At 37.7% G+C, this 15,080-nt stretch overlaps 2 protein-coding genes across 2 annotated transcripts; one reads left to right on the top strand and one right to left on the bottom strand.

Annotated features, from left to right (window-relative positions):
* Nucleotides 1–1,946: 1,946 nt before the first annotated feature.
* LOC108601160 lies at nt 1,947–15,060 on the top strand. The gene is given in 7 exon segments (XM_017989092.2): nt 1,947–2,119; nt 12,264–12,423; nt 12,485–12,606; nt 13,314–13,373; nt 13,375–13,491; nt 13,493–14,067; nt 14,069–15,060. Coding segments are annotated over 7 exon segments (1,311 nt in total). The 5' UTR covers nt 1,947–2,092; the 3' UTR covers nt 14,319–15,060.
* LOC108601161 (protein dpy-30 homolog) lies at nt 2,049–2,704 on the bottom strand. Its single transcript, XM_017989093.1, has 2 exons — nt 2,610–2,704; nt 2,049–2,551 (listed from the first exon to the last, which is right to left on the bottom strand). The coding sequence occupies exon 2, from the start codon at nt 2,533–2,535 to the stop codon at nt 2,221–2,223; it is 315 nt and encodes a 104-aa protein (XP_017844582.1). The 5' UTR covers nt 2,536–2,551; nt 2,610–2,704; the 3' UTR covers nt 2,049–2,220.
* Nucleotides 15,061–15,080: the final 20 nt, after the last annotated feature.

Genomic DNA, 15,080 nt, shown 5'->3' with positions numbered 1-15,080 from the left:
CAAAGTCAGTGCGCGTCGTCGTCGATAGTTCGTGACAAATCAATATCAAACATTGTTATTATTGCTTTTTATTTTGCATACGCTTATGTTTTTATTTTCTATTTACGTTTACAGCAATGACAATGACAAGTTTCAAAAAAACAGGTGAGTCTTAATAAAATTCAAAAACTATTTTATATAATTTTCTTGTATGAAATGTATTTGTGGCTTACTTTGCCAACAATTGAGCATTAATATAGAAGCAATATATTATATTTAGCTGGGAGCTGCAGCTCACCCAATTTGCTACACTCAAAGTCAAAAAAAAAAAAACTGTCACCAGCAGCAACTTGGCAGTCGACTGTCCGTCACAGTATGCGCCATATGTGTACGCACTTTGATTATACAATGTGCTGGCAAAGCGATAACATTTATAACATATGCATATAATTTATAGTTGGCCGTTGCTTTGTATTCATTTTGCCAAACGCATTGCCGATCGAATTCGATTTCAATTGTCAAACGCACAGCAATGTCAAGACGCTTGTCAAGCGCAGGGGGGCGTGGGCGCCCATGTCATGTTCAAATATTTAAATAGCAGACTGTAAATAATTAAAACAAAATACGCACATTTGTTCCGCGTTGTAAGTTTATTACTCATACGCACTGTGTGCGCTGCATGCTAAGTTGCAAATTCATGTTAGAGCTGTGTGACGTCAGTCATGTGGCACGCCCACAAATCCATAAAGCAAAAGGCGCAGGCGCCGCCGGCGACAAGTTGAACAGTTTATTATAGCCTTGAAATGCGTTGCTCCATTAGACGCCAACAACAACAACAAAACAAAACAAAAGCAACAACAATAGCAGCAGCTGTCAGTCACCCACGCAACAAGCACAAAAAGCTTAAACGCAGTGGCGCCACAAATCAAAGACACGCTCAATTTGCGCAAAAAATAATCGAGTTTGAAGTTTGTAGCTTAAGTTAGCTCAAGTTGTTATACGAGCCGCGGCAACAACAACAAATGCAGACAAATAATTATAGCAACTGCTCTCTAAATTGAATCAAAGTTATCAGATAGCAATTGGCTATATACACTTTTAGCCGCGTAGGCGAATTTACTTTATTTTAATTATATATTTGTCATGTAGCTTGACAAATAAATGTATAATTAGTGAATTTAAATTCTGTAGTTGTGCTGCGTACAGTTCTTGATTATTTCCGCTTAAAATTATGATATGCTATATACAACTATATAATATATATAATAATACAACAATTAAACAAATATATAAAATCAAGGCAGCCCTTTCTAAAAAGCTTCAAAACAATTGAAGTCTAAACACTTGAGACGAGCGCATAAAATTGAGTGCACAACTTAACTTTGAACTTTATAAGCCAGACAGCAACACACTTTAATTATATATAAGATATGTAACTATAATTGTTAAAAGAATTGTTTATAAGCTGCGCTGCGAATTTGGCGCGTGACAATTTGTGGGTGGGCTAAGCGGCTTAAGATGAAGTCTGGAAAGTGTTTGTCAGCCCCAAAGTGGATTACTTCCAACATAGAGAGCCCCAGACCAGAGCAGCGACGCAGACAGCAACGAAGCAGCAGCCGAGCGTAAGGCCGAAGCCGAAGCCGAAGCCGCTTCGTGTTTGTTTTTTGTTGATTTTGAAGTTTTTAAGCTGTGCACTAAGTTCGTTGCGATTTTAGTGGCAAACGAGACAGCTGTGTGTGCGGTGCGGCTTAACAACAACAAAAAAGAGGCTTTAAACATTTTTGAAAATATATATAGCTAAACTTTGTTGCAACGGAAGTGCAGCTGCTGCTGTCGGCGGAACTATTTTAACACCACACACACATCGAAAAGTTTTAATCGCGCCTAACAAATTGTTTTGCTGTTGCTGCAACAGGCGCAGGCGTTTAAGCGCAACATGTTGCCAAAAATAATTACAACAACAAAGTTTTAGTTTAATATTTATTAGCGCAGCGCAAAAATTACAAACAAAACAATTGCAAACAGAATTAAGAGTGCAAGTGTCTCAGTTAAAAATAAAACAAATAGTAAAAGCAACAAAAATTGAAATTGAAAAACAAAAAACGTATAAACAATGTGTTTGAGCTTTGGCTGGTATCTGGTAAGAGCATTACACAGTTAGCACAGTGCTTAAGAATTAAAATTTACACACATATGTGTGCGTGTATGTGTGCGTGTACTTGATCAGCTGTTTGTTGTAACTTAAATTAAATCGGGATTCACTTCCTCGCAACGATTCTTGTTCTTTAACAAATATGTAGCCAAATAGCTTATGGGATCGACAGGACGATCGCGTGCCAGGGCCTGCAGTCCATGCAACAATATGGGGGCAACTGTCTGATCCAAATATTGACGCACTGTCATCGAGTTAACATCGGGCCTGGGCTTGCGACAGGCCAAAAGCAAATTCTTCGCCTCATTATCAGTGTCCAAGCCATTTGCCTCGGCGTTGTCCTTGCCACTTTGCAGCACGCTTCTAAGTGTATCGCCAACGTCCTCCACGTTGCCAAATGACATAGCGAATTTTTATGCACTGCAAACAATTTCTATGCACTGCAAATAATCGTTGTATGCATTTCTGTTCTACTTACGCTCTAACTAAAATATATAAATTTCTTAAAATACTTTTTTTTTTTACCCAGACATGTGCTGCCTATGAAAGTTGTCTAAACTATGAACGTATATAATAAAATTCTACAGCAGCTTGCATCAAAACTTATGCCAGGCCTATTCAGTTTACTAATTTTCAAACCTTTGAATGTTTTTTTAAACACAAAGCAAACTACAATTTATTTGAGTTTTTAAAAGCTTTGCTTTTGCATATTTAATTTAAATTTGTGTTAATTTATTACGTTAATAGGCTCAAATTGCTGCCACTTGTTTTTGGGCTTAGATAAGCGTTAGCTTATTGCAAATTGTTGCAGCTATGGTGTATATAGCTTTAGTTTGTTCACAGTTAACGCTATTCGTAGAAAATGTGTCCAAGAGCTTGCAAATATTTTTCTACATTTTTGTTTTATAGCAATTTAATTTATTGAATTTATTTTTTGTTGATTTTATAAATATATATTCCAGGTCATAGCCATAGTCGTTGCCTCTTAACTACGCAAACATTTTGCTTTACACCTAGTTTATATATTCGCGATATTCGTGTGACTTTAGCTGCTGTTATTGTGATTTTTAATGCCCAATCTATGCATATACATTTAAGCTATTGAATAATTCATTGACATATATATTTGTGCTGGCAATAACAAAATAACTGCTGTGCAAAAAAAAACAGAATCCGTAACAAATACAAACGATTAACACATATTCGAATTTGCGCTTTGGCTATTAAACCTGTAGCATTTGACCCATATAGTAAAAATTTACATAGCGTCTAATGAATAGGCATAGACAACGTTATAAACTTAACTGTTTGCAATAAATAAACATGTAGTAGAGCTTAGAGAGACAAAGGCTAAAGATATTTCAAAAAAAGTCGTGCATTAAATAAATTTTTTAGAGTTTTGCTGATGATGATGAAGCAGCAGCAGCCAACGGCTTCCCCCGATATTAATCTCAAAAATATTTGGTAATTTGCATAGTACCAAAGAGCGAGATAGAAAGAGAGAGAGAGAGGGAGAGCGTTAAAGGTCAGTGGCATCAACTAATACAAAAAGCTGAAGCTGTAGCTGAGAGAAAAAGTTGATGAGCAAGTGAGTGACTGATTGAATGAATGAATGAATGATGATGATCTTGCTGTCTGTCTGTCTGTGTGTGTGTGTGTGTGTTGCCTGCTGTAAAGGGCTTTGGCGTAGGTAGCAGTCAAGGTAGGCGTAACTCGTTTCAATTGTTTTTCAAAGAGTTAAAAAAAAACAACGACTCAGCTGCAATTGCGCAAATTGGTAACAAGTTTATGAACTTGGCTAGGCATTAAATATGCAAATGAGCTGCTGTAAATAATAGTTACAAAAATACAAAGATATAAACCAAAGCCGCAGCCACAACAAAATTAGCGCAACTGAATTAATTAACAACTGTAACGCTTTTTATGTTGACCTTGAGTGAGCGACAGCTATAAAGATAGAGACAGACCCAAAGAGAAAGAGCAACAAACATAAATCCAAAGTATTTGACTTCTTGTCGTCTGTCGTGTTGTAAGCCAAAGCTTGGCGCTTGTTTATTGCATAATTAACTTAAAAACACAAATATTAAATATCATTGCTTCGAGTGAAAGAAACTCAAATTCATACATTTTGTTATTTGCATTTTACGCATTAATTTTCTATTGACACGCCCCCGATGAACTCGCATTAAATCAAATTTATACATGATGCTGCAATTTTTTGCGTTTGACCCAATTTGTTGCTTTCAATTCTAGCTTTGGGTCATTTTGGTTCACACGGCTCCCAACTAAAAACAATTAGCTACATATGCAGTAAATATTGTTTTAAACAAATTAGCCACAGCTGCTGTTTTTATGGCTTGGCAGTTTCAAAAATTTATGTGCTAACGCTGCGTATGCGCAATAAGCGGGTGTAGTCTTCATTTATATGTGAATGTTATTGCTGTTGTTTTTTTTTAATGTGCTGACTACCTGATATGGTTGGAGAGCTCGAGCAATGACGAAATCTAATCAAATTTTTATGTCTTTTCTTGCCGCTGATCATTTGTCAACTTTGCAGTTCGTCAAATGAATTATGGCAAATTATACATTTTTGCAATTTGTAGCGTAAATGAGCGTTCTCTTTAAGGCAGTTAAGAGCGCCTTTGTTCAACCCATTGCCAATTAACATGTAAATGTTAGAAACGAAAAGACTTTAGTTCGATGACTCAAGCATTTAAGCATATAATCAGCAGCGTTGATTAGCTCTACATTTCAATGTGGCAGAGCCGCTGGAGTTGCTTGAATATGAAGCCAACTTGCCACAATTGGCTTGAACTTTGAGCATTTGTTTGTTGAATTGAATTGTTTGTGGCAATTTTTCTATAAATATAAAATTAATTCTTTTGCTGCGATTTTCATATATTTATATAAACAGCAAATGCAAGTAAAGATATTTTGAATGTTCATTGTTTACTTTATTCAATATTTAAAATTATACATGATTTAATTATTGGGAAAAGCAATTACCAATTGTGATTTTAAATGCTTTATCCTTCAATTTAAAGGACGAATTAGCATTTGAATCTTTTTGAGTGACCTCCAACCAAGCCAATGTGCAGAGTGTCCATCATCTATTGCAGTTTGAAAGTACTTTCCATTTAAGTTGCTGCAGATAAGAAAGTATTAATTGTTTGCTTCAATATTTGCGAGCTTGTAGAAACATACCATGTTGCACAGTTGTTGTACCACCAACCTCCACTCCTGACATCCTTTGCACAGTTACCATCCATCCATTTATCATTATCCTGATCGTAAGTTGTAAATTTCATATGTTCCTGGTATCTCATTTTATCGTTATCTATGTTAGTCCAAGTATAATTACCCAACGTTTGCAATTCAAATAGATCAGCCTCGCTTCCCACTCGAAAATTGTCATAGCGAGCGGCGAACCATTCGGTGTTAAACTTTTCCATGTAAATATACAATTCATATCGCTGTGAGTGTGTAATGTGGTGGATCTTGGTCAAACCCAAAAAGAAATCCCCCCAAAAGTATCCAAAGCCGTCACGATAACTGTTCCAATTCCTTTCAAAATCCTCTTGGCCATTTATTCGTTGCTGAATTATTATCCAGCCCTTACCCACTGGGTGGTCACCACTGCAAAGCACTTCAAATGGCTTCAGACCAGGCACTTGAATCTCATGCTCACCACCTGCTAATGCTTTACAACTATTGGCCTTGGGAATTTGCTCTGTCGTTGCTTTTTTAGCATCGTTAGTTATTTGGCCTTCCAGTTCATTAATTTTGTTTGACTTGATATTGAGTTCTTGGGCACATGCTTTCAGTTTATTTACTACCTCCGTTTCATTTCTTCGCTCCATCTCACATTTTTCTGAATTGCTAATGTGGTTTTTTAAAAATATTTCAATATTTTTCACATCAGTTGCAGTTTGGGCTTGAAGTTTTTCAAGATTCGAATTAGATTCTTTAAGATCTGTCATATTACTTTTGAACGCATCAAGTAGCTCATTCTTTTCCTTAAGTGTATTCTTTAGAGAAGTAAGCTCTTCATTTAAATGTTCATTTGTTTTTATTAACGTAACAATATTGTTGTCATTGACTTTGGTTTGCAGATATTTCAGATATGTTAGAAGTGGCTTCAGTATGTTGTATGCATACTTGCCACACTGCTGGTCTATGGGCTGTGATGCGCTACAAAACTAACGAAAAGTAGCTTAAATTAATTGCACATTATCACACAATGAATTTCACTTGCTGCTCACCTCATTCTCGTCGCTGGCGGAAGCTTCAAAGGCTCCATTTAGAGCCAATATGAAAGCAATTAATAAAGTGGAATTGGCTATAACGTTTACACTTCATTTGTTTAAGAAATTCGTTTGCTAATAATTTAATTTAAACTGCACGCGTTTGAAATTAAAAGTAAACTAAAGTAAGAATTATATTTGGCAAATGAGTAGCTATAGCGCGGATAAAGGATAACCTAAGGTCAAGTTGAGCGAGCATCCGGTTGCTTAGAATTTAGAAAGAATAAAATTTGGCAAAAGTATTTGCCTTATCAACAAGTTTATTTAGAATATGTATATTGTTGACTTGAAAACATAATAATTTTTCAAGATTAAATTTAATTATGTGATTGAGCTGGATTTATTTAAATCGAGTATATAAGTAAAGTTCGCTACTAGTGTATGAAGCTATAGTGCTGATAAAAGATAAGGCTCAAGTGGCAGATCTAGGTCGCGCGCTCTCTTTCTCTCTCTCAGTCTGAAACTGAAATTTGTGAACGCGCATAAATTTGATAATTACTAGAATTTTCATTGGACTGAGCTTTAGTTGCTTTTTGACTTTATAAAAATATTTAATACCGATTCTACTTCAACTTTGTCATATATAATTTTTCAAATTCAATTTCAATTTCCATTGCAATGCAGTTGACAATGCACACGCCTTGGCTGGCAGCTCACACGCTTAAATTGCAGCTTCTCCTCTCTCTCAGTCGCAGTCTCAGTCTCAGACTAGAACTGGAAGTTGTTAGAGTGCAAACAAGCAATGCGCATATATTAAAGTTGACTGTCAGTCAGTCGCCCTAGCAACCCACACGGCAAATAAAACTGAAGCCAAGCCAAGCTGAGAGCGTTAAGTTAGACAAAGACTGAGGCGGCCTACGCAGGCGCCAAAGTGTGCCAAAGTCAAAGCTGCTGGCCCTTTGGTTAGGCACATATAAAAGAGTTTGTTGAAGTGAAAATTGAAACATGCGGCTATGCCAAGCGTTGTGCATAAAATGCGGCATTTTTATGGCTGACACAGTTCACGGCGCCCGCCCAGCCCCAAGCGGCTGCCAAAATGCAGTTTTTCCCACAGAGCGAGAGCGAGAGCGAGAGCGAGAGCGTTGAATACGCGTACGTGCTATGAAGTTCATTTACACGCTGTTTAAGTTTTAAGCAAAGTGTTTGACCAATTACAATGATTAATTTGGCTGCAACAACAACAACAGCAGTAGCAGCAACTGTTGCTGCTGCATAGCTTTATATGTACATTGACGTCGTTGCTAAGGCACAGCAATTATGAAATACGTTTTAGCATTTTAGCCAGACAAGCAGAAGCAGCAGCAGCAGCAGCAACATGTTGCATGCCCGCACGGCCGCTGACAATGAAAAGGCAGCAACACGAAAATTAAAACACGATCGCACATTGAACATGGCCAAATAAACAAACAAAAGCAACAGCAACAGCAACAGCAACGTTGCCTATGCCAAGTTGCATTGGGCCATGTCGAAGCTGAGCTGAATTTAATTTTTTTTTTTGTATTTTTTTCGTGCAACTTTCACTCTCTTGTGGGGCCGAATGTCACGAATGCTGACCACAAAAGCGAGTAACCTAGTTGCAACTGTTTTGCCTTTGGTGCCAAAAACAAAAAAAAAATGCGGAAAAGCAAATGACTTAGCACACGAACTTGCCAAACAGCAATTCTTTGCTTAGTAGCTACCACTCCAGACTAATTTAAGGCGCGACCTTCAAGCGCAAAAAGCTTACACAACACTTTACGCCTCGACAAATTTTAGGCGCGCCGCTCAACAATAATTCTCTGCACATTATGCAATGCAATTTAATAAAGTTGCTGCTGCTGCTGTTGTTGTTGTTGCTGCTGTTGACACACATAGCACGTTGAAAAGTGAAAAGCGTTAGCGTGATTCTAAGCCCTAGCGCTTTACGCTTGAGCTGACCTTGATCGTCGCTACGCATAAAATAATAATAAGCTATAACTTTTTCATTGCTCGCTTTATGAACTATAAACGTTGCGTGCATGTCAATTGCATAATTATTATAATTATTCATATTCTAAGCTCACAATATGAGCGTCAGCGGCATTTCACAGCTTGCTGCATATGCATGCCACAGCTGTTACGCATTGGCTGCCACAAATAGCAAGCAAATGATGCAATCGCAATGCAGCAACAAAATACAGAAATGTGCCAAATATAAAAGTTGTTTATATGGGGCAGCTGCATGCCCTTATATGTGTTTAATTAATTGCTAGCAGTACTTAACTTAACTTATATAAGCCACAAGTTAGACTTGGCTTGCGCTAAATCTAAATCGCTTGTAACTATTTCAAATGCATATAAAGAAAATGAAGCGCAACAGAGAATCTATTTTGTTAGATAGTTTAGTTAGTCACTAGTCAGTTAACATATTTAACACATAAGCAACAATTGTATGCATTTTAACTTGTTTCAAAATTAATATGCTATAAAGTTTGGGCTTTGCATTAAAGCTTAAGCTAAGTCGTTAAATATTTATTATGTTTATAGCTTAGCATTAAATGCTATAAGTTAATTAGCAGAAGCTACAGCAACAAAGTTCGTCAGGCTGATTTGCTTAACTTTAATGCAGCAATTAGTTTTATAAAGTTTTTTATGTTGTTTGTGCAAAATAATTCAAGCAGCTGGTGATTTAAAGCATTTTAATAATAACAATACAAAAATGTTATGAACAAAACTTTTCTTTTTAGCTGCTTTTATATTTTTCATAGCTTGTTGTTTGCTAAACTGTCACAATATTCAAATAAGAACATTTATCTTAACTCGTCAAGTTATTTATTTTTGTTAATACAAAATATGTGCCATAAATTATTGAATTTTTGCAACTTTTTATTACTGGACTGACAGCTAATTAAAATCTGCTAACAAATATGATTTCATTTTGTAAAATACCCTAACAATTTGCTAAGCTATTTGACAGCCGTGACTTTGGCACTTGATCTGCAGTCAACTGTTTCATTTATTTATAGAAATTAGCGCATGTTTGCGAACAGCCAAACAGCTGCCAATATGCAAATGTGCATGTTAACTGGGCTAAAAAGCGAGGCGTTGCAATAAAAAAAACTGCAACTGCAATGCGTAGCACTTTTTGATGTGGACAAACGAGCCAGCCAGCCAGCATATTATATATATATATATATATATATATACATATAGCTGTTACAGCCAACACACAACCATCTTGTGTTTATAACAATTATATATTCTAACAAATTGACAACAAACAGGAAATAGTGAACGCCAAAACCAAAAACTGTTGACCAAATAAGGCAAAGCAAATAGTTTTTTGTTTATTTCGGTTGCGAAAAAGTCAATCAACTAATGAAATTTAATACAATTTTATGGCCAAGTACCGAAGCTGTTGTTGTTGTTGTTGCTCCCACAGCGATTTAAGCCATGCTCGAAATATGACGGCAAGCTGTCAGTAGCTTCTAATGCTTATGCATATATCTGTGTGTGTGTGTGTGTGTGTGTGTGTGTTTGTGTGGGTGCAAAAATATGTGTAATCCAATAGGCGGCAAAGCCAAGAGCGCAACAGCGACTCAGCTCAGTTCGTCAGGCAATTTAGCCAATTGGCTGCTGCTGTTGGCATTCTCGGAATTGATTGTGTCTAATGAAATGTTTCATACAATATAGAATTACCTTAGTGTGTGTGTGGTACCATCACGTGTGTGTGGAATTTGAGCAATTAGAAATTATTATAAGCTTCGTTGAGCTAAGCGGCAATGCCAAAGCTGCGCCTATGTATGAAATTTTTGATGGCAAGAAATTGCAACTAACCTTTTGTTATTAATGTAACAAGCTTTGTTTGTTGTGCTGCTGTGCATAAAATGAAACAAATATTATGCACTTTGGCTCAATGCATCTGACTTAACTGACGCTGCTCTTAGTAATTCAACTCTCAATTAACACTCAAAATCAATTTAGTCTTTACTATGAAATTAATGCCTAGTGCGTTTTACATACTGATGCCATGCTTAAATTTGTTTGTAATTTAAGATTAATTGCTGTGCATTTATTATTAACTTTATTATGAAATACAGCACCTTTAATATTTTATTTACTTGTAACCTTTTTTATTGGTTGTTCAAATTGCTTGAATCAGCTGTTGCTATAATTCAATCTTGTGTATTTTTGAGCAGCTATATTTCTATAATATATATATATAATTCTATAATGAATATAAATTCTTTTTGCTTGTATCGAAACTTTTCAAACTCACTAAGCAGCAGCCCAGCAGCAAGTTCGTGTTCCAAGTCTTTTGTTTTTCAACATCAATTTGTACTTGCCTTCAGTTGTAATTAACATGTTTTAATTTTTCATATATGCACATAGCTTTATATGTTACTTGGCGTGGGTAGATTGCAAGTCTTTTGGCTTTAAGCGCTGTGGGCTGCGCTTCATTAGCGCCTCGCATAGAATTCGAATTCGATTTTGCTGCGGCTCATTTATCATTATTGTTGTTGTTGTTGCTCCAATAAATTTTAGAGCGCGCACATAATTATAAACTTTTGTGAAGTGAGTTTTAATTAACTAATGTTGAAGGTCATTATGGGGGCAAGGCACACACACACACACACACCCCAGGAGGGCAGCGAAGCACAAAGAGTTTGGCGCATAAATTGCAACTAACTTTTGCTAGAATTTATGTTTTGCCTTGACTGCGTAAATTACGCTTGAAAAATTTGTAAGCCACAAGAAAAAAATAAAGCGAAATATATTTTGCTGTTGCGCAAGCGGCTTTGTTACCATTTTGCACAGCAGCAGCAACAATAACTAGCCAGCAACAACAACAACAACAAGAAAATAAAAGCGCGCCAAGAAAAACGTGATTTTCCACTTTTGTTTTGTAGTTTTGGGTTTTAAGGCGCGCGCGCAGCTACAAAGCCAAAGGAGTTGGCCTGTCTGGGAGGCTGCGGATTCTCACGTAACTGTTAAAGCCAAAGCCGGCAACAACAACAACAACTGGGGCTGAACATATGTTGCCACCAACGCCAACCGGTTAAATAACTGCAACATATAATTTCTTATAGCTTGCCACTTTTACTCTTTGCTCCACAACGGAAATGGCCACAATAACATTTGCTATTGTTGTTGTTGTTTTTTTGCACAATTTATGTTATTGCATTAGCGCTTGTCATAAATTTTTAGCTACACTATTTACGCTTGCTGATTGATTATGACGTTAGCTTGCAAATATTTATAAATTATATAGCACTTAGCCCACTGTAGGGTCTAGAAAGTGTGTGAATCAAAATTTTTGTAGCTCTGATGTAATCTATAGCTGATTGATTTGTCTTTAGGCGCGCTTAGTCAGCAATTTATTGTTAATTATAGCGCGCAAAAAGAATTTTGTTATTTTTTGTGAGAAAGCAATTCGCTTTAAACTCATTATTCATATTTACAGCGCCAAACAAAACAATTTAATATGCATATTTAATTTACCTAAATTATTTGCAATAATAAATATTCAAGCTGAAGCTGATTTAAGGCAAACAGCCCACTGTGCAGTGCAATGCACTCACAAAAGATTGTCGCAGCCAATGTATTCTAATTGGCAATGTCACTTTTGCGCTTACATTGCGTATACGCAATGTTGAACCAGTTTGTCGTCCACACTTTCACAATTTCCGTTTTTTATTGCGCAATTGGCAACTGGCAACTGGCAACTGGCAACTGGCGGTTGCATCAACTTGACACTGAAACTAGTCAAGTTTGTTCAGCGGATATGGCCATTGGCCATTAGCCCATATGGCAGCAGCTATTAGTTAAGCAAAAAGTTAATTGAACTCTCTGCACTTTTTTTTTTGCAGCTGTCATTTGCTGCGGCGTTGGTGTCTGCCTCTTGGGGCGAAGCTGGCCAAAGCCAGTACCATATACAAACGGATGAGGGACCCGAAAGATATTTCCGCTTTCAAACCGACAATGGGCAATTTCGTAAGGAGAAACGTTTGCAGGATGGCACAGTGATAGGTAAGTGTGTTTAACTGGTATAAATTAAATGCAACTAGTATAAACTAAAATGGCTTGGCAGGCACTGAGGCTTGGATTGATGCTGCGGGTTTCCTGCGGCAAAAGGATTACATTGCTGATAAGGAAGGCTATCGCATATTGAAGTCGAAAACTATATATGTCGGCACCAACAGAGGCATTGAGGTAAGCTTGAGTTAGCTAAGCAATTAACATTTAAATTGTTAATAAAATAAGTTACAGTTGTGTGGGGGCAAATCAAATTCCTCACTAACTAACGTACACTCACGGCACTCGACAACTTGTTCGAAAATTTATATTTAAATATATTAATTAATTAAGGCGGACTATAGATTTAAATTTAATAATACAGCTCTGCTCTGATTCAAGTTTTATTTATCTTCATGAGAGCCAGAGAGCGAGAGAGCGTCAACAGGGTGACCACTTTCATGGCAATATGCCAACTAATCATAATTAACAACTTTTATCAAATGCCTGCACAAGTTGCTTTGAGCACTTTTATTTGTTTAAGTTTATCAACTGTAGTATAAAAATTTTGTCTGTTGCGTGAATAAAATTCATTACTATTAAATTTAGCAAAGTATTTTCTGCTAACTAACAATTGACATACGCAAATGAAGCATCAAAACTTTATTTATTGAAGTGTAAGCTTAAACTTAATAATTTTTAAATGCAGCTTAGTCTATATTAACTTTGAAAGTTCAAATCTGCCAGATCAAACTACTTTTAAAAATAAGTAAATCATTACGCTTTATTTATATTTTTTTTTATATTTTATAAATATATAAATAGCCCTAAACCTACCATAAATCTTTAGTCTGCTTTCTATGCATTTTCTAAATATTTTTATGTTCTATTAAATTTGTTTGCAGGACGCCATCAAGTCCACCAAATCCGCACCAGCTCAATCGGGCGTGTTGGTCGATGGCAACTGCTGGTGGCAATAGCGTGGCTGGCGGTTACCGCAAGCACAGTTATGTTAGCAGCAGCACCACAGCACCACCACCACCAGCGCTCTATGAGCCACACAAGCTGGCAACTGTTCGACTTGGGCAGCGGTGTGGGCAAACTCAACTATTTGCCACCGGAGCAGGCAGCCAAGCTGGAGCCAAGCAATCAGCTGGGCTTTGATCATTATCCGGACGAGCTGCCACGTGCGCGGCAGCAGCTGCAACGTGGACAGCTGACGCCACTGGTGCATATACAACCGAATGCAGAGCCCATAGATGATCTGAATGCTATATACGATGCGGAAGCGGATCATGCCTATGGCAGCTTTGGCTCAACAACGCCCAGCACGCCCATTTATATTGCGCCTGAGCTTTCCATGCTGCCGCCTGTGCCGCAGCGACGTCGCCAGCGTCCACGTCCTACAGCCATTGGCATTATCTCGAGCACGCCGTCGCCCATAGCAGCGCAGCAAAGCTTTGGCTACTCCACGCCAGCGCCTTTTGCAGCGCCAGGCTATGCCACGCCCCTAAGTGGCAGCAGTGGCAGCAGTGGCAGCGGCTATGACTACTATACGCCCAATTCGCCGCTTGAAGTGAATGCTTTGGATGCTGCGCTGCTGCCGCCGCTGCCAGCGCGCGCCTATCGCCGTCGGCTGCGTCCGCTGCACAGCAACAATTCTGGACGCCACGGATTACGGTGGCAATGGCTATCGCTATGTGCTGCCCAAGCAATACCACGAGGAGGCGCAAGTGGGCGACAAGCGCGCCGGCAGCTACGGCTATGTCGATCCGTTTGGCATACGCCGTGTGGTTTACTACAACGCCGCGCCAGGACGCGGCTTTGTGCATCGCAATAATAATCAATTTGTTGGCGCCAATGGTGCGCCCTACGATGATCCTGGACCAGCGCAGTTGGTTAATGAGTAGAGTACGCGTGCTTAATTTAAACACTGCCTTAGTTATCCCCCCTGCCCCCCCCTACCCACACACATGGCACCAAAACTAACCGCAATGCCTCAATTACATTTTTTTCTTGTTGCATTAGGGGCACACACGCTAGTGACTACCCCTAAGCTGTATATAACCACGATTTTTATTTGCATAACAAAGCGAAACAACAGCGCATACGAAAACGAATATCTGTGTTAATTAATTTAATACTTGTATTATGTCTAATTTAATTTATAATCTAACCATAAATTGTGCAATCAGCGCGTTTAGCTTTAGCTTTAGATACAAGGCGAGCGCAGTGTAGACTGCAAGCTTTGGAGAGTGTGTAGAGTTTGTAGAGCAGAATTTCGAAAGCTTAACTTTTTTTCAGTTTTTATTTGACTTTCTTTAATTGGAATATTTTTATTTAACGAAATTCTGTTCAAGCTGCTGCGCATAGCTTTGTTTAATTTAAAATTAGTATAGTAATGATCGTTTCATGTATTAATCTTGCCATATTAACAGAACGTAAATAATGACTTAACACACCCACACACATCGGAACACACACCCAGAAACACACACACACACACACCAACGCTTAGTTTAAATTATATAATGAGTAATTTCTTTGCCAATAGTTGTTCATTAAGCGCACAAAACAAAAAGTTTAAACAAAAATATCAAAAGTTCAATGAGCACCCGTTGCCAAGAAATGCTCGAAAACTTAAATTTAAAGCAATAAACATTCAATAGTGT

The sequence above is a fragment of the Drosophila busckii genome, chromosome 3L (assembly GCF_011750605.1).
Source record: "Drosophila busckii strain San Diego stock center, stock number 13000-0081.31 chromosome 3L, ASM1175060v1, whole genome shotgun sequence".
Classification (NCBI taxonomy): Eukaryota; Metazoa; Arthropoda; class Insecta; order Diptera; family Drosophilidae; genus Drosophila; species Drosophila busckii.
This window is presented reverse-complemented; position numbering and strand designations above follow the sequence as displayed.